A 25908-nucleotide genomic window follows, 5' to 3' on the forward strand; every position below is an offset into this window, starting at 1 on the left:
TGTTCTCCACAGATACTGCCTGACCCGCTGAGTTACTCCAGCACTCTGTGAAACGTCACCTATCCATGTTCTCCACAGATGCTGCCTGACCCGCTGAGTTACTCCAGCACTCTGTGAAACGTCACCTATCCATGTTCTCCACAGATGCTGCCTGACCCGCTGAGTTACTCCAGCACTCTGTGAAACGTCACCTATCCATGTTCTCCAGAGATGCTGCCTGACCCGCTGAGTTACTCCAGCACTCTGTGAAACGTCACCTATCCATGTTCTCCACAGATGCTGCCTGACCCGCTGAGTTACACCAGCACTCTGTGAAACGTCACCTATCCATGTTCTCCACAGATGCTGCCTGACCCGCTGAGTTACTCCAGCACTCTGTGAAACGTCACCTATCCATGTTCTCCACAGATGCTGCCTGACCCGCTGAGTTACTCCAGCACTCTGTGAAACGTCACCTATCCATGTTCTCCAGAGATGCTGCCTGACCCGCTGAGTTACTCCAGCACTCTGTGAAACGTCACCTATCCATGTTCTCCACAGATGCTGCCTGACCCGCTGAGTTACTCCAGCATTTTGTGTCTCTCTTCGGAGTAAACCAGCATCTGCAGATCCTTCCTGCACAAGGGTAACTTGAATTTGCAGAGATCAGTTTCCTGAAAAGCTAACTGTTTTCCTTACTGTTTTCCCCTTTCCTTCAATGGTGCCTGGCCTGTTAACTATTTGCAATATTCTGTTATATTTTATTTGTTTTGTCATACACAAAACTGTTGGCTGCATTGGTGAGAGACTGCCTGCGCTGGGCGCTGCTCACGTGACCGCCGCCTCTCTGTCGCCACACGGAAGGCGGGCTGCAGTGCGAGGCGGAGTGGCGGCCCTCTCCCCACGCAGCTGCCCTGCACCATGTTATCCCGTTTGCTCAAAGAGCATCAAGCCAAGCAAAATGAACGCAAAGAACTGCAAGGTGGGTGCAAACCTTTTTATTTTGCCCTCAAAACGGGGAGGCGTCCAAACGCTATTGCCTGCCGCGAACCCGCTCGCCTGCCGCGCAGGCCCATATCGCCTTGGAGACGAGCGTGTGCGCTCGCTGGTTGGTCCAAATAACCAGAGGGTCGGCCCACAAAGGCAGCGTAACTCTTCCTGATTGGTGCATCCCTCTGTCCGCTATAGAGCCCAAGATTAATATTTATTTTGTTAAAAATATGAAAAACACCACAAAGGATGTGTTGTGGGATTAGAGAGGGGACAGTCACTCACCTGAAAGGAGATGTGACTTTATTTTGTTGCTTTGAGTCAAATTCTATCACACTGCACCTTGGCGAACTTACAATACAATACAATACAATACAATATATCTTTATTGTCATTGTACAGGGGTACAACGAGATAAATGTGCATTTATCACATTTTAGTTGCTGACATTTGTCAACAACCTTAACCTAAAGATAGACACAAAATGCTGGAGTAATTCAGCAGGTCAGGCAGCATCTCTGGAGAACATGAGAAATTTCTCCAGAGATGCTGCCTGACCCGCTGCGTTACTCCAGCAGGTTATGTCTATCTTCTGTTGAAACCAGCATCTACAGTTCCTTCCAACATGACACTAACCAGCTAATCACGTATATCAAATAAGTGTACAATTCAAATGTTATTGTGTTTTGATCTTCGGAAACAGCAAAATCATCCCTGCCATGTTTGTCTTTAAGAAAATAGTTTGCATGCAGGTTCACCAGAGGTTACTCTAGCACTTTCTGTTTTCTTCTACACTGACAGGTTGTTTTTTTAAATTTATTTCAGGGTGGGCTAAAGTGGTCTTGCAGTCCATTAAGTCATTGTTTTAGTTTAGTTTAAGGATACAACATGGAAACAGGCCCTTCAGTATACGAAGTCTACACGGATCACCCGTTCATACTAGTTCTTTGTTATCCCACTTCATTCCCTACACATTAAGGATCATATTTACAGCAACCAACTATTCTACAAACCTATACATTTTTCAGATGGGGTAGGAAACAAGAGTATTTGGAGGAAACCCACTCGATCACAGGAGAACATCTTAACCACACACAGACAACACCTGAGGTCAGGATCGAATCCGGGTCTCTAGTGCTGTGTGGAAGCAGCTCTACTTGCTGCGCCACTGTGCCGCCCTTGCAATATAAGACCTAATGAGATTGCACATCACAAATGAGTGATACAGTGGTTCTCTGTTTCTGGTGGTAAGGGTGACATATTGGCCAGTATAGGGGGATTACACATAAGGTCAAAGGGCTTGACGTATGGAGTCGCTCAAGCCATCTGGAGTACATGGCAGCTACCGGCATACACAAGTAACACACGCAACATCTACGTTCTTATCTTGAAAAAAAAGCCAAAATGGTTATTTTTTGTGCTGCAAAAAATGGGGAAGAAGCTGGATGATCCTGCAGAGGAAGAGGAACCAGGAGAAGGGCTGCAAAACCCACAGACGCAAGAAGCAGCTGGGAAGACGTCTGGCCAGCCGGCGGGAGAAGGGGAAACACGGCCGGGAAGGGCGGTAGGAGAGCAAGGCTGAGAAGCAGAGGGCCGCCGACCGGAGGGGGGAAGAGGAGGAGGAAAGGACGGGGTTGAGCGAGCTGGGAGAGGAGCAGCGGGAAGAACCCGAGCTGAGGGGCCTGGAAGGTCTGCAGGGACAGAAGCAGAGGGCGCTGGAAGTCGGCGACCCACCGAGGTCTGAGGGCGAAGGGCCCAGGGAGCCGTGTTCGACGGCCTTAGAGGAGGAGGTGATGGAAGAGGAGGAGGAGCGGAGTGTCGAGCCTGAAGAGGAGCCGGGGAGAGGCCGATCGGCAGCGGAAGCCTAGCAGCAGCGAGAGCTGGGCCGGGCGCTGGGAGCCGAGGCGGACCAGGCCACGGCTCTGCTCGGTGGCCCCAGCCTCGAGGTGTTGAACGCCGGCCAAGTGGAAACGGAGTCCGGCTGACAGAGATGACGAGCGGGGAGAAGGGCTGGAGGGCTAGCAGGAGCGACGAGGGGCCGAAGAACTGCAGGAAGCAAGGCACGGAGCGGGGACACCGAGCCTGGAGGAGCGCAGGAAAGGGGAGAGATGTCGGGACACTCGGAGCGTCGGGAGGGAGCCGGAGACATGCTGATGGGAGAAGGCAAGGGAAAGCCGAGCTGCAGCAAAGTGCAGCTGCAACATTCAACTGCAACACCCTCTCAAATTAGGACTGCCGAATTGTTCCATGAAGTCGTTCCAAACATAAAATAGAAGAAAAAGACTAAGCAAATATCCCAACTCTTCAATGGCAGCCATAGTAAGTGCTTACCTGAAGTTTACCGTTTGCACTCCAGAAGGCGTTGCGTGGCAACGGTACGGGTCAGGGGTCATGACCTCGCCTGCCCTGCAATCCCCCGATACCAAATGAACTTTTCATTCTTGGTGTAGGTACATAGAAATAGAATAATATCTAAATTCTATCTGCATTACTCCTTTTATTTACTTGGGATATTCAAAAGTATTTTGAAGCCAAAACTATATCTTGGCCAACCCATAAAAGGTCTTGTAAACAATATTGGAGGTAAATAGCCACTATTGTATTATATTTTACATACATTTTATATATAATTTATATATATATATTATATAATATTTTATGTGGTGTTATTGAGGAATGAACGTTGGCAAGTTCACAAAGGGAGCTTGCTACTCTGGAGAAGGGTCTTTCTATTCTAAAGAAGTGTCTCGACCCGAAACGTCGCCCATTTTTTCTCCAGAAATGCTGTCTGTCCCATTGAGTTACTCCAGCTTTTTATGTCTATCTTCTTTCTACTCTTCAAACTGAATGGTGGAATCTTTTATGTCTTAGCGTAATTGGGATACTTTATTGGCTTTTGTTTGTCCAATAAATTTAAAGATGATCATGACATCAATGGTTAATTTGGTTTCTGTGACATGTTTGCTGATGAATCCAATTTGTACTTTGAACTGTACGTGGCACAAGAATAAGTAATGCAATATTGTAGGAATAACAGTGTGGTTCCATTAGATTTTACAAGTGTAAATTCCGATCCAAATTTCCTTGGGATTACTTGTTACAACTTGGAAAATACCTAAAAAGTTTCAGGCCATCCTCAGTTGAACAATTTATTCACAAAATGCTGGAGTAACTCAGCAGGTCAGGCAGCATCTCAGGAGAGAAGGAATGGGCGACGTTTCGGGTCGAGACCCTTCTTCAGTCTGAAGAAGGGTCTCGACCCGAAACATCGCCCATTCTGTTGTAGATCGTGCCCTATGAACAGAATAGTCAGACAACGGAATTCGTATAACCTCTTTATTCTACTCACCCAGGTGGGAGAGAGTCTAGAAACCGGAGCGTTTAGAAACAATCAGGAAGCTAGTGTAGTCTCTCTCCCCGAATGCTAACAATTACACATATTTATACCCAAAATACATGTGCCAGTACATTTCCTGTTGCTACCTTATATGGCAAGTTTTACAATGTCCTATAAATCTTTATGTGCCATTCAGGACCCCTATGTCCTCCGTGTCCTCGGTATTCCCAGGACCAAAGAACAGTCGATATGACCAAATGTTCCCCTTAACCATCAAAGGATGGTTAAGCATCAAAGCCTTAAAGTCAGTTGCCCATATCAAAGGATGGTCAACCATAAACCGTGCCTCCATGCTGAGCAACAGGATGTCCTGGCAACATAATCGAGCTGGAGCTTTTACACCTTTTTTACACCCCTGCAATAAAACCCATATGGCGAAATGTCGAATGTTTAACCCCTTACATTCCCCTCTTTGATTATACTATAATCACCATTTGTGTTTTCTTTTTCTTTTTAAATTGACCGATTAACAAGTAGTTGGCGTATACATGGACCGAAACAATAACAAATTAACAGAATCACTACAATTAACAGAAAGATACTGCCATAATGGAAAATCGGCCCCCACAAATATCCTAAACCAAACCAATCCCCTCCTGAAGCATTAATTTGATTTTGGGCTAAATCTGCCCCTATTTTCCTAGTCAAGCCAAGTCAATTTTATTTGTATAGCACATTTAAAAACAACCCACATTGACCAAAGCGCTGTACATCAGTTCAGGTACTAAGAACATACATACAATGGCACACAAACATAACAGCATATACATAAACAGTTCACAGCGCCCCCTCAGAGGGCTCAAACACTAAATGCTCTTTCTATAACCTCCTTCACATGCCCCGCGATATTGGTGATATTAGAGGATACATCTGGTACAAATGTACAACATTCTTGCCCTATCATAGCACAGGTATCCCCTTTCTCGGCTAGCAGGAAATCTAGAGCCGTACGATTCTGGAGAGCGACAAGACGCAGGGCCATCATTTCAGTTGTTAACTGGCCTATTTGTTCCTGAGTCTCGTACAGTCCATCAGCAGTACAATTTGCTAATTGTTCCAGGGCACTAGCTAAGTTTCAAATTTCAGTTCCCGCCCGAGCGGTTCCCCATCTCGGGAATATTATCCACCAAAACCTCTCAAACTCCGATACAGCTCGTTTAGAGCGCCACTCTGAATGCTGTAGAGGATGATTTATGATTCGTAAATGTGCGATTACAAAAGCTAGATAACAGCACCCTGTCCAGGTCTCATAAGATCCCTGATCATACCGTGGCGAAAGTCCTGGTAACCAGACATATGCTCAGCTCCCACATATTAAGTAAGTCCCATTGAGAGGTCTTGGGGGAACTGTAGTACTGATATGGGTGCATGTGCTGAATCCCATTCTACAGAAACAGGTTGTATTTATTGGTGTTTCTGGAGAGTCATGAGGAGAATTAACTTGCATCCGGGGCCAATTCTCCTGTGTTTGATTAAGATAGGATCTCAAGAACCACCCATTAAAACATTGACATCCACAGTCATCTGATTGGTTGTCGTAATCCATACACCAATTATTGGGGCCAGGGCTCTGTGAGTGATTCAAAAAGAACCGGGCAGACCTGACTTCACTCGGAGTGAAGGGGACCGGGTAAAGAGGCATCATGCTTTTTCCATGTGTTGAAACCTGGGGCGCACACCCAACAGGCAGACCGTTCCACCTGTGAAGCATATGTCTGACATAAACGATTGGTTCGCTTGGTTGGTTGGTCAAACGATTGGTTGAAGAAACGATTGGTTTGCCGGAGATCCGAGGTTCGTCCTTCTATCTGACTACCGAGGGTCAATATAATCCACAATCCCATCTCAGCCTCATGTTGTCCCGTGGTTTCTGGGCGTCTCGGACCTGAGAATGCTAGGCTGATAAAGATTGGGTTAATAATTTCATTTATTCAATTAAACGCTCATCCAGGTCGTACAGTTCATGGAGGTTGATGCACTCCTCTCCCTCCATCCCCCAAGGGGTTCAGAGTGGTTTCCCGTATAATCCTGTAGTAGAGTGGGGTTATACGCATAGAGGTTTTCTAAATGTGGTCCTCAGGCATTGAATAAATGAAAAGCAAATACTTCCTTTAAATATCTTATGTACCCACTGACCCAAGTAAATAGGCTTCAAAGGCTAATTTATCAACTAAGCTAGTACAAAAATGGGAAGGGTCCACAATTCCAGTACAATTGTAATCTTCAATTCATTCTCAAATATTCAATTCATCCAGTTAAAAAAAAACAAATGTTGAAATGTGAAGCCAAAGATACAGATCCCAGTTCGTTTAGACCATCTACACTAGTCCAGCAGTCTTGTGCTCAAATTTCCTTCTTTGTTATATCCCTGTATGAAGGGGTACCCCAATGAGAAATGCTGAATTATTGCATGCACATCCTGAACACGTGGAACAGACAGAAAACTGGACTTGTGTAGATCAGCTGCTATCAACCGTTTTTGTTCCTGCAAAAACTGGCATTCATAATCCTTGGGTGACAACATCAGCTCTGTCACATGCTGACCTGGTGTTCTGAAACACCAGCTCACCCTCCGAGCAAATGGTTATTGCTCTCAATACTAGGCAATAAATCAATATAATATCAATCATAAGTCAATAGTAAAGCGTGCACGGAATAGGAGTAAGGAAAGGTGTTATCCATAAAATAGTTCACCATGAAGTTGCTATGCCTGATTAAAAGGTTTGTCAACTTGTAACATGAATTTAAAAATACCTGGACTGAAAGACAAAAACTAAATTCATCTGTCAGGCATTGGAAATTAAACTGGCACAAAGCATGTCCACATGGTACAACCCAATAGGCTTGGTCTCTCAATTGTTTAGCTCTGGTTTTATTAAACCATCCTGAGCAGGGTCCTATTCTTTCTGCCTTCCAGGGTATTGTGCCATTGCCTCCTCTGCATATCATCTGAACGTCTTTACATAAATGTCATGGAGTAAATACAGATTAACCACAATCCCATATAGATCTTGAGTGCACTTCCCCTAATAGCAGGAGTAACAATAGCAAAATAGCAACATCAATAGCAAAATCAATCCATCAGCTAAACACATCAACAATAACTAAGCAATACTTATAACTAAGTACACGTGGCAATTCAATAAAATCAATTTGTAAACCCCAATGTATTTTGGGGTGATACCATGTAGCATTTATTACATCCAACATTCCCCTCTTACCAGCATAGGTAAGAGAGTGCACATAATGCAACAAAACAGGTAAAAGCGCGTTAGGGACACAAACTTTGCCAGAGGCAGTAACCCAAAGCAAGTCAGATTCGCGAGGGGAACACCCATCCTGGCTCCACCGGTGTCTCTCAGCCTCAGGGGCGTCCCCCTGAAGCTGGCAGAATTCCGAAACACTGGGCATAGCAGTATTTGCAGAAAACTGCTGTTGTTCACCTGAAGAAACTAAAATGGTAGGGGTCAGGGCCTCTGTGCGTACCAATGTGTCAGCCAATGCATTCCTGAAAGAAATGGGATCCTTGACAGATGTATGCGAATTACATTTAATGATAGCCAAGGTTTTCGGGAGTGTTCAACTCGCTAGTAGACTTCGGACAAACAGGGCATTTTTAATAGGAGTGCCTGCTGCAGTCAAAAAGCCCCTGTGCTGCCACAGGTTACCAAAATCATGTGCAATCCCAAAGGCATATCGTGAGTCGGTGTAAATATTAGCACATTGGTCAACGCAAAGGTGGCAGGCCTGCGTGAGGGCAAATAATTCAGCCTGCTGGGCAGCATGAGGTATACTGACAAAGGCTAGGGTGGGCAGTATCATCAATCTCTAGCGCCGATCGTGCGGATTCTTGTTCGTGGCGCAACTTAACCCTTTGTCTGGGACCGATCCATAATCCCTGATGCTGTCATTATCGGGGGGTAGTCCCCAATATTCTGGCGGGGAGGGTAGAACCGGGACTGGCACAACGGCAGCCGGTGGCTCTGCCTGTGGGGCTGTGGGGATCGGACGTGTCCAGGGTTCCTCGTCACCCTCGGACTCCTGATTACCTAATAAAGCCGCTATAGACTCCATTGGTTCGGATTCTGACTTTTGTTGTTGTTGGGCGAGATATATCCCTTTGGTACAGGTTTTAAATTCACCTCGAGCTCGGGTAGCACGGTCAAGTCTTAGATCATACACCTTACATTCCGCTTGCAAAATATCGCATGTTTTCGGTATTCCCAACCTATCACTCACTGATATCCCTCTACTACTTGCATTTTCCCTCCAACTTCGCTCCCTTGACTCCTGATGGTGCTTCCCCCTCTTTCCATTTTTTTAATCCTCTTTTTCCATTTCTTCACTGCTTCTCGCTCCCACATTAATTGTTACCAAACGATCAATTTACCCAGACCAAGACAATGTCAACAAGAGTGACCGCCCTTTACGTTATAATACCGGGGCACCGCCATCACCTTATCCAAAGTCCGTCTCACATGTCTGACATCCAATTACCAAACGATCAATTTCTCTTATATCCATAGCCTGTCCCATTCCTGGCCTGACAACCAATCACTATATCACGTTATGAAATTATTCTTAAATTTACCCAGACCACAGACTCATGCGATAAAGACTCTTACCTCAATATCATCCTTATCCTTGCCCTTGTCCTTATCGGTTCGTCTGTGAATCTCAGTTGAACACAAAATCAACCCCAAACGAGGGACTTCAGTGTCTGAAAAACGTCAACGTCCGGGGTCTCGAACAACGGTCGAGAAGTGCACTCTGTCCCCTTCGGACGTGTTTCAGTCATCATCATCATCATCATCATATATATACAGCCGGAAACAGGCCTTTTCGGCCCTCCAAGTCCGTGCCGCCCAGTGATCCCTGTACATTAACACTATCCTACACCCACTAGGGACAATTTTTTACATTTACCCAGCCAATTAACCTACATACCTGTACGTCTTTGGAGTGTGGGAGGAAACCGAAGATCTCGGAGAAAACCCACGCAGGTCACGGGGAGAACGTACAAACTCCTTACAGTGCAGCACCCGTAGTCAGGATCGAACCTGAGTCTCCGGCGCTGCATTCGCTGTAAAGCAGCCACTCTACCGCTGCGCTACCGTGCCGCCCACTGCTGCCTCTTAGTCGTTCGTGGTTGACAGTGCCAAAGAGATCCTGCCGACTACGCCAAATGTTGTAGTTCGTGCCCTATGAACAGAATAGTCAGACAACCGAATTCGTATAACCTCTTTATTCTACTCACCCAGGTGGGAGAGAGTCTAGAAACCGGAGCGTTTAGAAACACTCAGGAAGCTAGTGTAGTCTCTCTCCCCGAATGCTAACAATTACACATATTTATACCCAAAATACATGTGCCAGTACATTTCCTGTTGCTACCTTATATGGCAAGTTTTACAATGTCCTATAAATCTTTATGTGCCATTCAGGACCCCTATGTCCTCCGTGTCCTGTGTGACCTACATGTCCTCGGTATTCCCAGGACCAAAGAACAGTCGATATGACCAAATGTTCCCCTTAACCATCAAAGGATGGTTAAGCATCAAAGCCTTAAAGCCAGTTGCCCATATCAAAGGATGGTCAACCATAAACCGTGCCTCCATGCTGAGCAACAGGATGTCCTGGCAACATAATCGAGCTGGAGCTTTTACACCTTTTTTACACCCCTGCAATAAAACCCATATGGCGAAATGTCGAATGTTTAACCCCTTACAATTCCTTCTCCTGAGATGCTGCCTGACCTGCTGAGTTACTCCAGCATTTTGTGAATAAATACCTTCGATTTGTACCAGCGTCTGCAGTTATTTTCTTACACTCAGTTGAACAATGTTTGCTATTGAATGCGTACTTGCGTCATTGACCTGCATTGATAACATTTGATTGTTAAATTTTACTGTAAGGTCTTTTTGACTGATTTGAAATTCTTCTTCAGTTTTTTAATGACTTTGGATTGATAATCCAGGTTTGCAAAAACCACTGTGTCTATGAGTTCCAATTAACCTCTGCAAGCTGCCTGAGTGCTCAGAGATCTGTCAAGATTATAGCCTTGTTTTTGTGAACCTGATCTTTCTAATGGTAGGATAGAAGGGGTCATATCTGTTACAGTCAGAGGTGGACCATGTTAGACCATGTTTCCTCAGCTTTGCTTGACTCCGAGGTGAAACTCAAACCCTGCATATTATTTTCTCCTTTTCTCCAGAGATGTTATCTGACCTGCTGAGTTACTCCAGCTTTTTGTATCTTATCCATCTTGCATGTTATCCATTACCAAATATATTTTTTTCCACCTTTTTCGAAGTTCACAACACCAATGACAATTTAACCCAGTGTGTAGGAAGGAACTGCAGATGCTGGTTTACATCGAAAACGGACACAAAATGCTGAAGTAACTTAGCGGGACAGGCAGCATTTCCGGAGAAAAGGAATGAATGATATTTCGGGTCGAGACCCTTTTTCAGATTCTGTGTCTGGGTCTAAAGGGTCTCGACTCAAAGTGCCATCCATTCCTTCTCTCCAGAGATGACGCCTGACCTGCTGAGTTACTCCAGCATTTTGTGTCTATTTAGGCCACTGTATTTGTTCGAACAACCCAAAACTAATCATGCTTCTTTGCTGCCCATCCCCCATTTATAACTTCTTTTGAATCAAGCGTTTAAAAGATTTGTTGGTTTCTGTTTCAACTACTACCCTGGTACAACCTTTGAAATAAATTTCTCACATACTCCCTTCATTCTATAGTGACACTTTTATTATTGACAATCTCTCAACGCTGATTCAACATGGAGAATTGTTGATTCTTATTCATATCAAAAAAGTCATAATTCTAGAGATCTCTGAAATTTTCCCTTTCTCAGCTTTAGGGAGGCTGGAGATAGCATCAAGCAAGAAACAGCAGTAGGGAGGTTGAGGATAACATCAAGCAGGAAATTAGGGTTCCGTGTAGCACAGGGTCAGTGGTTTTCAAGGGTGACTTTAATCTACATATAGTTTGGGCCAACCAAATTGGTAACAGTGCTGAGGAGGAGGATTTCCTGGAATGTATATGGGGGATGGGATTTTAAACCAATATGTCGAGGAACCGACTAGAGAACAGGCCATCCTGGACTGGGTATTGTGTAATGAGGAAGGATTAAGTCAGCGAACTTGTTGTGCAAGGCCCCTTGGGCAACAGTGACCATAATATGGTGGGATTCTGCATTAGGATGGAGAGTGACAAGGTTAATTCAGAGACTAGGGTCCTGAACTTGAATAAAGGAGGCTTTGAAGGTATGAGATGGGAATCGGCTCGGATAGACTAGCAAATTATACTTAAAGGGTTGACGGTGGAGATGTAATGGCGAAGATTTAAAGACCGCATGGATGAACTCCAGAAATTGTTCATCCCTGTCTGGCGAAAAAATAAAACTGGGAAGGCGGCTCAACCATGGCTGACGAGGGAAGTCAAGGATAGTGTTAAAGCCAAGGAAGAGGCATATAAATTGGCCAGAGGAAGCGGCAAACCAGAGGACTGGGGAAAATTTAGAACTCAACAGAGGAGGACAAAGGGGTTAATTAAGAGGGGAAAAAGGAGCTTGAAAGAAAGCTTGCGAGAAATATTAAAACTGACTAAAAGTTTCTATAGGTATGTAAAAAGGAAAAGATTAGTGAAGAAGAATGTAGGTCCCTTGCAGTCAGAGACAGGTGAATTTATATTGGGAAACAAGGAAATGGCAGAACAGTTAAACAAGTACTTTGGTACTTTCTTCAAGAAGGAAGACACAAACAATCTCCCGGAAATACTAGGGGACTGAGGATCTAGTGGGAGGGAGGAGCTGAAGGGATTCTACATTAGTCAGAAAATGGTGTTAGGTAAACTGTTGGGATTGAAGGCAGATAAATCCCTGGGGCCAGATGCACTTGAGTACTTGAGTACATCCCAGAGTACTTGAGGAGGTGGCCCTAGAAATCGTGGATGCATTGGTGATCATTTTCCAATGTTCTCTCGACTCTGGATCAGTTCCTGTGGACTGGAGGGTATAGCCAATGTAACTCCACTTTGTAAGAAAGAGGGAGAGAGAAAACGGGGAATTATAGACCAGTTAGCCTTACCATGATAGTGGGGAAGACGCTGGAGTCGATTATTAAAGATGTTATAGCAGCGCATTTGGAAAGCAGTGACAGGATCGGTCAAAGTCAGCATGGATTGATGAAGGGGAAAATCATGCTTGGCTAGTCTTTTGGAATTTTTTGAGGATGTAACAAGTAGAATGGATAAGGGAGAGCCAGTGGATGTAGTGTATCTGAGCTTGCAAAAAGCCTTTGACAAGGTCCCACACAAGAGATCAGTGTGCAAAATGAGAGCACATGGTATTGGGGGTAAGGTATTGACAAGGATAGAGAACTGGTTGGCAGACAGGAAGCAAAGAGTAGGAATTAATGGGTCCTTTTCAGAATGGCAGGCAGTGACTAGTGGGGTGCCGCAAGTCTCGGTGCTGGGACCCCAGTTGTTTACAATATATATTAACGATTTGGACGATGGAATTAAATATAACGTCTCTAAGTTTGTGGATGACACAAAGCTGGGTGGCAGAGTGAACTGCGAGGAGGATGCTATGAGACTGCAGGGTGACTTGGATAGTTTGGGTGAGTGGGGAGAAGCATGGCAGATGCAGTACAATGTGGATAAATGTGAGGTTATCCACTTTGATGGCAAAAACAGGAAGGCAGATTATTATCTGAATGGTAGGTAGACACAAAATGCTGGAATAACTCAGCAGGACAGGCAGCATCTCTGGAGAGAAGGAATGGGTGACGTTTCGGGTCAAGACCCTTCTTCAGACCCTGAATGGTGTCAGATTAGGAGAAGGGGAGGTGCAAAGAGACCTGGGTGTGCTTGTACATCAGTCATTGAAAGTAAGCATGCAGCTACAGCAGGCAGTGAAGAAAGCTTATAGCATGTTGGCCATCATTGCGAGAGGATTTGAGTTTAGGAGCAAGGAGGTCCTACTGCAGTTGTGCAGGCCCCTGGTGAGACCACACCTGGAGTATTGTGTGCAATTTTGGTCTACTAATCTGAGGAAGGACATTATTGCTATTGAGGGAGTGCAGCGTAGGTGCCTGACCTGCTGAGTTACTCCAGCATTTTGTGAATAAATACCTTCGATTTGTACCAGCATCTGCAGTTATCTTCTTATAAAATTCTTAGAAGATTGGACGGGGTAGATGCCGGAAAAATGTTCCCGTTGTTGGGGGAGTCCAGAACCAGAAGTCACAGTTTAAGAATAAGGGGTGGGCCATTTGGGACTGAGATGAGGAAAAACCTTTTCACCCAGAGAGTTGTGAATCCGTGGAATTCTCTGCCACAGAAGGCAGTGGAGGCCAATTCACTGGATGTTTTCTAGAGAGAGTTAGATTTAGCTCTTAGGGCTAAAGGAATCAAGGGATATGGGGAAATTGCCGGACCAGGGTACTGATTTTGGATGATCAGCCATGATCATATTGAATGGCGCTGCTGGCTCGAAGGGTCGAATGGCCTACTCCTGCACCTATTTTGTATGTTTCTATGAAAGTCATTTCTGCATTTTTCATATCTTGTTGAGCCCATGGCTATGTATAACAGGGTAGTGAAACTGCAAACCACTAAATGTTAGAATTTTAACCCAGCCATTGGTTTGTGGAGATTTATTATTACCTCTCTCCTGTTGGTCTCTCTTCTATTTGTGAAACACCAAATACAGTAACTTAAATTACTTTTGTGTTTTCAATGAATTAATAATTTGCACTTCTGGGTGTTTTATTCATTCGCCCTCACTGTTAACGATACAATACGATACGGTACAACCCAGGAGGGAAATTGGTATGTCAACAGAAATTGGTCTGCCAACAGCAGCCAAGGAATATTTTCCCAACCTGAAACATCACCTATCGACAGTCAGTCTGAAGAAGGGTCCTGACCCAAAACGTCATCTATCCATGTTCAACAGAGATGCTGCCTGATGTGCTAGGTTACTCCAGCACTTTGTGTCTGTTTTTTTGTAAGCGAGCATCTGCAGTTCCTTATTTCTACATCTTCCTATAACTAAACTTCCACACGGTGCTAACATAATCTTGGCACACCACTCTGGCACACAGTACCTTTGCATTGTTTCAATTGCATTGTTGAATCTAACTTCACCATTGGCAGCCAGACATTTCACCTGCCATGCCTGTTAGTTGTTTTTCCCTTCCTAAACTTCTATCCCAAATTAAAGTACCCCTCTTTGATCAAGGAGGAGTATATGAATCTTTTTGGAAACTGCGAAGGATATTCCAGAAAACCATATCTGTTGATATTGAAATGGTGCAGATTTACGTCAGATTCAGGCCATTGTTCATCTGTAATATCTGGAAAACATAACAGTTCTGAGCTTTTGAAGTGTAAGTTCTGAAATTGTGGCCATCTGCTCGAATGGAGTATTGTTGGCAAAAACATTTTGAGTTTCACCACGTGGACCTAACATCCTGAAACCAAGTCATTTGGACACCCAGTCTTAATTTTTCATGGCTCCAGTGTGAGAATTAAGGCTAGAATTGGTGTATTTCGGTATGTCTTGCCTGGGTTTTTGTAAATGAAATTACTATGCACACTAAACATGCTGATGATCCCCACAGATCATAGTTGTTTTAATAATTAATTAATTCGTTTGATTTTTAAAAAATTCAAAAATTAATTTAAAATCGTTGAAAACATTAGCGATGCAGTGGTGCCGGTTTGCGACGGGCACGGTGAAGGACGCACCACACATCTCTGTCCTCCATACAGCTGGCCAGCTCCTCTTGTGTCTCTACATATGCGCCTTCCATCAACGTCTTCAGCATGGTCTTGTTTGGTCGTCCCGGGTTCCGTCTGTATTACAATACAAAAGGCTGCCATTCAGCCAATAATATTTTGCCACCACTGGTACTTCAGTTCCAATATCTTTTCCAATCCCATTCTTTTGTATTCTCCCTTTCAACATGCTTCTCCATTCACTTCATTTAAACTACATTTTGATCGCAGCTTCAATATCATCTTGTTGCAATGGCTCCATCATCGCTGTTATCAGCCACCTGCACTAGCCAGGATGATGCTAGGTCACCCTGCATGTGCCACCGTACAAAGCAGAGACTTCGTGCTTGTCTAGGTCAAGTGTGGTCTGCCCAAGGGTTCTGTCATACTCATTTAGATATTTTACACTAGCTTCAGTTTAGTTTCGTTTTTTTTGTTTAGTTTGAAGATACAGTGCAGAAACGGGCCCATCAAGTCCATAATCCCTGTACACTAGCACTATCCTATACACTTGGGATAATTTACAATTTTTACCAAAGCCAATTAACCTACAGATCTGTACGTCTTTGGTGTGGGAGAGAACTGGAGCTCCCGGGGAAACCCACGTGGTCACGGGGAGAACATACAAACTCCGTACAGACAGCACCCGTAGTCAGGATCGAACCCGGGTCTCTGGCGCTGTGATGCAGCGACTCTACTGCTGCGCCACTGTTGCTGTTGCAGACTGCACTTGGGTAGCTGCCTGTTGAATAGTGGTAAAAGATAATGACTATCGCTGCAGCAGATGGAAAGATCTGGGTTTTTTTAAATTTAGCTTTTTTGAAGTGAAAGCATCTAATGATGCAGAATTGGCGATCTCTGAAGGGCTAAATTGATTTGCAATTCTGCCTTGACCTTTACATTTGGTGTAGTGAGCACTGCACCTCTCCTGGAAACACTGGATGTCTGTTGCATGCTGTCTTTCAGGTTGCTGATGGAATGATAATAGAGATACATAGAGAGATGATTTTAAACCAATAAGTTGGATTAATAAGGTACAATCAAGCAAATGTTTATCCACTGATTTACAGGCACAAAATAATGAAGTACTACTGAGTAGATATTGGGTCAATTTGGATGGAAATATCGGAAGGAAATTAGATCTAGCTGTAGCTATAGTAGACCTTCTACTCCCTTGTACTCCAGTCCTCTCGCTGTTAAAGCCACCATGCGTTCCTCTTTTTAATTACTTTCTGTAGCTGCCTTTCTGTACCAATGATACTTTGTGTTCGAAGGAACTGCAGATGCTGGTTTAAACCGAAGATAGACACAAAAAGCTGGAGTAACTCAGCGGGACAGGCAGCATCTCTGAAGAAGGGTCTCAATAGACAATAGGTGCAGGAGGAGGCCATTCGGCCCTTCGAGCCAGCACCGCCATTCAATGTGATCATGGCTGATCATTCTCAATCAGTACCCCGTTCCTGCCTTCTCCCCATACCCCCTGACTCCGCTATCCTTAAGAGCTCTATCTAGCTCTCTCTTGAATGCATTCAGAGAATTGGCCTCCACTGCCTTCTGAGGCAGAGAATTCCACAGATTCACAACTCTCTGACTGAAAAAGTTTTTCCTCATCTCAGTTCTAAGTTTTTCCTCATCTCGACCCGAAACGTCACCCATTCCTTCTCTCCAGAGATGCTGCCTGCCCGCTGAGTTACTACAGCTTTTTGTGTCTACCGATGATACCTTTGATCTATTGGTTTTCATTTGTTATTGTCACGTCGACTGAGGTTCACGCAAAACTAAGTTTCTCACTGCTATGCCATATGTAAGTACAACCATGCCCACATGAATCAAAAGAGAAAAGAAACAGAGTGCAGAACATAGTGTTGCAGCTGCAGTGAAAGTGCAGATGTAAAAAAGAGTGCAAAGGCAGCGATGAGATAGATTGGGAATGCATCCTTAGTGTATGAGAGGCCCACCGAAGACTCTGATATCAGTGGGGAAGAAGCTGCTCCTGAATCTGTTGGAATGTGCTTTCAAGCTTCCGTATCTTCTGCCCAAAGGGAGAGGGAAGAAGAAGGAAAGACCAGGGTGTTAGTGGTCCTTGATCATGTTGGCTACTTTCCTGAGGCAGCGTGGTGTAAATGGAATCAGTGGGGGATGGGGGTGGGAGGGGAGCTAGGAGGGGGTGAGCTCGTCAACTGGGCTGCATCGACAACTCTGCAATTCCCTGCGGTTGGGCAGAGCAGTTGCCATCGCAAGCTTTGATGCATTTGGATAGGATGCTTTCTATGTTGTAGAAATTGGTAAGAGTCATTGGAGACATACTGAAAGGACTCTCTTTTGTATACTTTCCAATGAATCATTCAGGTCTGGGATTCGAGTTGGGTTGGGACTATTGGTTAGAAATTAGGTTGTGTAGTTGGGGAAGGGAAGTTGGGAGGGGGGGGGGGGGGGTTGGATGAATTTCTATTGAAATCTGTTTACTTCTGCTTTGCCTTGTATCTTATTTTTCAATTTCCATTAGTCGTTGAATAGGCAGCTGGCACTCGCTGTTTTGCCTTTTGCCTGTAGTGTAACTAGTTGATGAAGGTACCATGGGGATGTTGGCATTGGTGAAATTGTATTCCAGCAAGCGTTAATGCTCTCAAGAGGAGAAACATTATGTTTTTTTAAATCAACATCCATGCACTAACACATTTGAGCTACGTGATGCTTCATTTTATAGTTTGTGTAGCAAAACATCTTCAGTGTGATAGTTCATATGTGATAGGAGCAGAATTAGGTCATTCGGCCCATCAGGTCTACTCCGCCATTCAATCAAGGCTGATCTATCTGTTCCTCCTAACCCCATTCTCCTGCCTTCTCCCCATAACCCCTGACACCCGCACTAATCAGGAATCTATCTGCTTAAAAAATATCCATTGACTTGGCCTCCACAGCCTTCTGCGGCAAAGAATTCCACATATTCACCACCCTCTGACTAAAGAAATTATTTCTCATCTCCCTCCTAAAGGAACGTCCTTTAATTCTGAGACTATGACCTCTAGTCCTAGATTCTCCCACTGGTGGAAACAATAGACAATAGACAATTCGGCCCTTCGAGCCAGCACCACCATTCAATGTGATCATGGCTGATCATTCTCAATCAGTAGCCCGTTCTTGCCTTCTCCCCATACCCCCTGAAACATTCTCTCTACATCCACTATCCAAGCCTTGCACTATTTGGTACGTTTCAATGAGGTCCCCCTTCATTCTTCTAAATTCCAGCGAGTACAGGCCCAGTGCCGTCAAACGCGCATCATTAGTTAATCCACTCTTTCCTGTGATCATTCTTGTAAACCTCCTCTGGACCCTCTCTAGCCAGCACATCCTCAGATATGGTGCCCAAAACTGCTCACAATACTCCAAGTGAGGCCTGACGAGTGCCTTATGGAGTCTCAGCATTACATCCCCGATGCTCTCTTCATTAGCAGTCTGCTTAAAAAAGCCATTAGTTAAAATTAAAGTCACAACAGCCAATTTAACTAATAGCTTTTGAAATTATGCAGGTATAGTTTGCCAACAATTTACAGGATGATTTTTGCAGCGTTCATGCCAACTTTCTGACGATTGATCAGGCCTGTGTGACAAATGTCTCCCATGCCATTTTATATTTTGAGGGGGAATCAAATAACTATCCAGTATCAAGAACAGACCAACATCTTTTCAGCAGTAAAGATAAAACTATTCCGCACTCTCAGTCAGCCCCCTTCTAATTACCCTGGAGACCCAAGTTATTCTCCCAGCAGGGAAATTGAGGCCCAGCCAGCATATTTTCCCACAGTCAGAGTGAGGAAACAAAAACTCCCCAAACGGAGATAATTCAACTTAGATCTAGCATCCAAAGACGAGAATTTAAAAAAAAATCTTTGAAATAGAAGATACATTTCTCTAAGCAGCCAGGTTACACCGCACACCATTTTTTGTAGTTTAGAGATACAGCGTGGAAACAGACCCTTTGGCCCATCGAGCCTGCTCCGACCAGTACACTAGCACTATCCTACACATTAGGGAAAATTTATAATTTTACCAAGCCAATTAACTGGCAAGGTCTGTAGGTCTTTCGAGTGTGGGAGGAAACCAGAGATCCTGGAGAAAGCCCACGCAGGTCACGGGGAGAACGTACAAACTCCATACAGACAGCATCTGTAGTCAGGATCGAACCCGGGTCTCTGGCGTTGTAAGGCAGCAACACTACTCTTGTAGACACAAAAAGCTGGAGTAACTCAGCGGGTCGGACAGCAAGGGATAGGTGACGTTTTGGGTTGAGACCCTTAGAAACAGAAAAATAGGTGCGGGAGTTGGCCATTTGGCCCTTCGAGCCATTCAATATGATCATGGCTGATCATCTGAAATCAGTACCCTGTTCCTGCTTTTTTCCCATATCCCTTGATTCCCTTAGCCCCAAGAGCTAAATCTAACTCTCTCCTGAAAACATCTAGTGAATCGGCCTCCACTGACTTCTGTGGCAGAGAATTCCATAAACTCACAACTCTCTGGGTGAAAATAGTATTTCCTCATCTCAGCCTCAATGGCCTACCCCTTATTCTTAAACTGCCACCACTGGTTCTGGATTCCCCCAACATTGGGAACATTTTTCCTGCATCTAGCCTGTCCAATCCCTTAAGAATTTTATATGTTTCTACAAGATCCCCTCTCATCGTTCTAAATTTCCAGTGAATACAAGTCCAGTCGACCCATTCTTTCATCATATGTCAGTCCCGCCATACCGGGAATTAACCTGGTGAACCTACGCTGCACTCCCTCAATAGCAAGAATGTCTTTCATCAAATTAGGAGAGCAAAATTACACAATACTCCAGGTGCGGTCTCACCACGTCCCTGTACACTGCAGTAGGACCTCCTTGCTCCTGAACTCAAATCCTCTCACAATGAAGGCCGACGTAAAGACTTTGAAGACGTGACCAAAAAGGTTGATGAGGGCAGAGCTGTAGCTGTTGTGTACATGGAATGCCTTACATGGAAAGCATTCAACAAAGTTCCGCATGGTAGGCTGCTCTGGAAGGTTAGATCGCATGGGATCCAACGAGAGATAGCTGAATGGGTGGCAAATTGGCTCCATGGAAGGAAGCAGAGGGTGATGGTGGAAGGTTGCTTCTCAGACTGGAGGCCTGTGACTAGATGTGTGCCTCAGGGTTCCCTGCTGGGCCCTTTACTGTTTGTCATTTACATCAATGATTTGGATAAGAACTTACAAGGCAAGATTAGCATGTTTGCTGATGACACAAAAGTTAATGGTTTTGCTGATAGTAAAGATGGTTGTGAAAGATTGCTGCAGGATCTGGATCGATTGGCCAGGTGGATGGAGGAATAGTTGATGGAATTTAATACAGAAAAGTGTGAGGTGTTGCATTTTGGGACGCCGAACAAGGGCAGGACCTACACAGTGAATGGTAGGCCTCTGGTTAGTGTTGTAGAGCAGAGGGATCTAGGAGTACAGGTGCATGGTTCCTTGAAGGTCGAGTCGCAGGTAGATAAGGTGGTCAAAAAAGCTTTTGGCACTTTGGCCTTCGTCAGTCAGAGTATTGAGTATAAAAGTTGGGAGGTCATGTTGCAGTTGTATAAGACATTGGTGAGACCGCATTTAGAATATTGTGTTCAGTTCTGGGTATCATGTTATAGGAATGATTTTATCAAGCTTGAAAGAGTTCAGAAAAGATTCAAAGGTTTCAAAGGTCTTTTATTGTCATGTGTACATTGATATTCGTATTACCATACAGCCATACTAAAAAAACACCAAGACACACAACTGCATAAAAGTTAACATAAACATCCACCACAGCGGATTCCCCACATTCCTCACTGTGATGGAAGGCAATAAAGTCTACTCTTCGTCCCTCATTTTTCTCCCGCGGTCGGGGCAGTCGAACCATCCGTCGGGGTAATCGAAGCCCCGGCAGCCGGCGGTCGGCGCTCCTGCGGCTTGGAGCTTCCGAAGTCTGTCTCTAACCAGGGACCGTGAGCTCCACGATGTTAAAGTCCGCAGGCTCCCGCGTTTGGAGCTGATAGGTCGATCCCTACCAAAGGGATCGCCAGCTCACGATGTTAAAGTCCCGCAGGCTCCTGCGGTTGCAGCTCCCGAAGTTGGTCTCCAGCAGAGGCCTCCAGCTCCTCGATGTTAGGCCGCAGTACGGACAGAGATACGATATGGAAAGAAATTGTATCTCCGTCAAGGTAAGATTTTTCTTTTTTTAATTCTCCCAATCCCCCCACCACCCCCCTCATACAACAAGCTGAAGAACACTAAAAACATACATTTAACACATACTAAAGAAACAACAGAGAAGGAAGGGACAGACAGACTGTTGGAGAGGCAGCCATTGCTTTACGAGGATGTTGCCAGGACTAGAGGGTGTGAGCTATAGGGAGAGGTTGAGTAGGCTGGGTCTCTATTCCATGGAGCACAAGAGGATGAGGGGACATCTTATGGAGGTGTACAAAATCATGAGAGGAATAGATCGGGTAGATGCACAGAGTCTCTTGCCCAGAGTAGGGGAATCAAGGACCACAGGACATAGGTTCAAGATGAAGGGGAAAAGATGTAATAGGAATCCGAGGGGGAAATTTTTCACACAGAGGGTGGTGGGTGTATGGAACAAGCTTCCAGAGGAGGTAGTTGAGGCTGGGACTATCCCATCGTTTAAGAAACAATTAGACAGGTACATGGATAGGACAGGTTTGGAGGGATATGGACCATGCGCAGGCACGTGGGAATAGTGTAGCTGGGACATTGTTGGCCGGTGTGGGCAAGATGGGCCGAAGGGCCTGTTTCCACACTCTATGACTCATAACATGCCATCAGCTTTCTTCGCTGCCTGCTGTACCTGCAAGCTTACTTTCAGTGACTGTTGTACAAGCACACCCAGGTCTCGTTGCACCTCCCTTTTTCCTAATCAAGACTTCTTCAGTCTTGACCCGAAACGTCACCTATTCCTTTTCTCCAGAGATGCTGTCTGACCCGCTGAGTTACTCTGAAGTTTTGTGTCTATCTTCGGTTTAAACGGGCATGTGCAGTTCCTTCCTACAAACTCTGTGCCGCCCAATCGCAAATCATTTCCAGTCTGCTTTCCTGTTTGACACCAATGTTGCATGACATATTGTTACTGTGCTCTGAGAAATAATACTATATACTACAAATAAAATTAAAATGGATAGAAATTTAGCCTATGTTAATACCTGCAAAGAGAAATGACGGTCATATTTTGGATGTAGATCCTTCATCAGAACTAATTTGCAACATGATTTTGATTAACATTTTTAATAATTCACTCAACACGTATGTATTTTTAAATTCATCTCCAACAACCGGTGTTTCACCATCTATATACTAAAACTCTTGTTTGTTTGTTTGTTTGTTTCTGAACTACAGCCAAAACAGTACACGATAGCGTGACAATTTTAGGCCCACCTTACTCACCGTCGTCCCTTTGGTGCTAATGAAGAAGTTTCATTGAAGTCGGTGTTATATATTTAAAGTTATTCACATTTTAAAGTTTAAATCTATCTCCTAGGGAGGAGGGGGAGAGGGGGGGAGGAGGGAGGATAAGGGGGGTTGAGGGGGATGGAGTGGGGGGGGAGGGGAAGAAGGGGAGGGGGGTGGAGGGGGAGGGGGGGGGGAGGAGAGGGTGCTGCACCAATGCAGGAGAGGTTTGGGCCCAACGGGTCCACTTGGTCTAGTAGCTTTATAAAGCTTGAAATCTTCAAGTTGGGAGAACTTGCTTTATGTAATATTTAATAGCTGCTTTGTATTGTGTCCGTACTGCGCTATTGCCGCCGAGACCATGTCATGTAAGCCATGCATAATTATCACTCTCCTACCTCTTCGTTCCTTCTTTTGTGTTCTTCAGCAAATATAGGATGCTGCAGTCACTGAATTAACGTTGAGCTTATATGGTAACTATGAATCTTGCTTTCTGAGGTGATGTTGGTTGCCGTCCGAAGGAGATTTTTTTTTACTGCCTTGAAGCAAGAAAATAAGGACTTGGATAATTGGAGGCAGTGCATGTAAATTCTTAAAAGACAAGTTATTGGTTGTTCTCTTCTGGGTTTAAAATCTTATGTTTAACTCTCCAATGTGGGATCCTTTTTTCTTCATTTTTTTCCCCTTTGGGGACTAACTCCAGCTTGCCACTTAAGCCTTTTCTTTGTTTATTTTTCTATGGTAAGATTAGGAATGGGCTGCCAGGGATCTGCAGGCATAACCCACTTTGTGGTACAGCACGCTGGTGGGCTGTTTCACTCCATTTATCGCTAAATCTAAAAAAATCTAAATTTACCATCATATCAATCTTATGAATATAAATTGAAAAAAAGAGGCAACTTTTCACAGAAATTCAAACGCTATTGTGATGGGCTTTGAAGAGGACTTGATTGGCAAATACATTACACATACGAACTACTACATCATTGGTACGGGTGTCAGGGGTTATGGGAAGAAGGCAGGAGAATGGGGCTGAGAGGGAAAGATAGATCAGCCGTGATTGAACGGTGGAGTAGACTTGATGGGCCGAATGGCCTAATTCTGCTCCTATAACTTATGAACTCAATGAACAATGTGATGCTGATCTTCACAAGCGAAAAAGGCCTCTGGTTCAGTCTTTTTACTGTACTGAGTGAACAGATGATTGGTGACTGATAACTCATGTTAGCTTGAGAAGTTTGGGCATGGATAAATCATTTACAGTTGCTGTTCTGATCAGCAGGCAGTAAACTGCCCACATGAGGACTTCCTACTTGGCAAATATGTAAGATTGGTGAAGTATCGGCGAGGGAATGAAGTGCATGGAGAATATTATTTTTAAAATAAAACAGAAGATGAGTTCTTTTGGATGGGTTCCTAGTATCTTACTGTGGCATTAGTAGAATCTCCAAATCTGCAGTTCTTCCATTACATGTTTACATTTAACATGTTCTAACTGCGTTGTTCCTTCCCCCAGTCTTCTGCTAAACAAGACAAAGTGCTGGAGTAGCTCCGTGGATCAGGCAGCATCTGTGGAGGGAATGTTAGGTGACGTTTCAGAAGAAGGGTCCCAGCCTGAAACCTCACCCACCCAGTCCCTCCACAGATGCTGCCTGACCTGCTAAGTTCCTCCAGCACTTTGTGTTTTGCTCAAGATTCCAGCATCTGCAGTTCCTTGTGTCTCTTGCTGCAATCAGCCATTTACGTGAGGACAGGGAAAAGGCTGTCCAGGTGCTCCTCAGCAGTTCCATTCCGAGAAACCCATCGCAAACCGAAAATATTGTGCGTCGAAATGCATTTAATACACCTGATCCTGTGGCCGGAAGTGAGCTTCGGCTCGCTATGGGTCGCTGCCGTTTGCACCATCGCAAAGTCGAAATCTCGCAAGTCGAAGCATGGTAAGCCAGGGAGCACCTGTAATGTACATTCTCAGCGGTTTAATGGCTGCTTTCAGAATGTTGCAGAGGAATAGCTGAGATTAATTCCCACTATTGTCTGTCACTGTGCAATCAAATGACAACACAAAATAAATAAATTGGAGCAATTTGATACAATTTTGGTCTTCATCTCCATTCCTGCACAGAGAAATGGACTTGAGCTGGCCGCTTCCCGTGCAATGTTCCAAGAGTGCATTTTGATAAACGCAGCAGTTATTTACAATTACATCTTTTGTCACTTGCATGTGGTTGTTATTCATCCCCCTCTTCAGGCGATGAGGATAGAATCTCAAAATCATACAGTTCATCACTAAAGACAGACACAAAATGCTGGAGTAACTCAGCGGGACAGGCAGCATCTTTGTATCGAAGGAATGGGTGATGTTTTGGGTCGAGACCCTACTTCAGTCTGACCCGCTGAGTTACTTCAGCATTTTGTATCTATCTTTGGTGTAAACCAACATCTGCAGTTCCCACACAGTACATCACCAATAATGTTCCTTCATTTCTTTTCAGAAAAGCGGCGGAGGGAAGCGGTTGTGGCTGCTACACGTCTCACTGAAGCCCTTGTGGATCATCTGAACGTTGGGTGAGTCTTTATCAGTCACCCAGTAAGACACAGTCAAACATACCTATCACGTGGAAAATATGCAAAATTGAAGAAGGTGGCGTAGCGGTAGAGTTGCTGCCTTACAGCGAATGCAGCACCGGAGACCCGGGTTCCATCCCGACTACGGGTGCCGTCTGTACGGAGTTTGTACGTTCTCCCCGTGACCTGCGTAGGTTTTCTCCGAGATCTTCGGTTTCCTCCCACACTCCAAAGACGTACAGGCTTGTAGGTAAATTGGCTTGGTAAATGTGAAAATTATCCCTAGTGGGTGTTGGATAGTGATAACGTGTGGGAATCGCTGGTTGGCGCCATCCCGGTGGGCCGAAAGGGCCCGTTTCTGCGCTGTATCGCTAAACTAAACTATAAACTAAGTAATGCAGTAGAAAGGGTTTGTCAGGATTGACTAATTATTTTTCTGACAGCTTTGTTATTTGCTATGAATGATCAAATCACCCGTGGTAATTTCGAGGGGATAACGTTCTGTTTGTCCCAAGACAGGATTACATCCTGCTGTAGGTACTGTTTGAATGAGTCTATTAGTCTGGGCTCTCTGAATTGTAAATATTGAATTTGAGCATTCCCACTTGTACAGTAATCCTTATCACTTGTAAAATGCCAAAGGCAATCTGCAAAACATCTGCCAATAACATCCACTGACTTTGGAACCATGCTTACAAACCAAGTGGCAGTGTGAATA

The 25908-nt window shown here is 44.6% G+C and overlaps 1 protein-coding gene across 1 annotated transcript in view; it reads left to right on the plus strand.

Moving 5' to 3' along the window:
* Nucleotides 1-816: 816 nt before the first annotated feature.
* bloc1s1 (biogenesis of lysosomal organelles complex-1, subunit 1) overlaps nucleotides 817-25908 on the plus strand; it is a 101341-nt gene continuing 76249 nt past the window's right edge. The window contains exons 1-2 of the mRNA XM_078431294.1: nucleotides 817-961; nucleotides 25118-25190. Coding sequence (XP_078287420.1) covers nucleotides 901-961; nucleotides 25118-25190 — 134 coding nt within the window. The 5' untranslated portion in view covers nucleotides 817-900. The remainder of the gene's footprint in view (nucleotides 962-25117; nucleotides 25191-25908) is intronic.

Source organism: Rhinoraja longicauda, chromosome 42 (genome assembly GCF_053455715.1).
Source record: "Rhinoraja longicauda isolate Sanriku21f chromosome 42, sRhiLon1.1, whole genome shotgun sequence".
In the NCBI taxonomy this organism is placed as follows: Eukaryota; Metazoa; Chordata; class Chondrichthyes; order Rajiformes; family Arhynchobatidae; genus Rhinoraja; species Rhinoraja longicauda.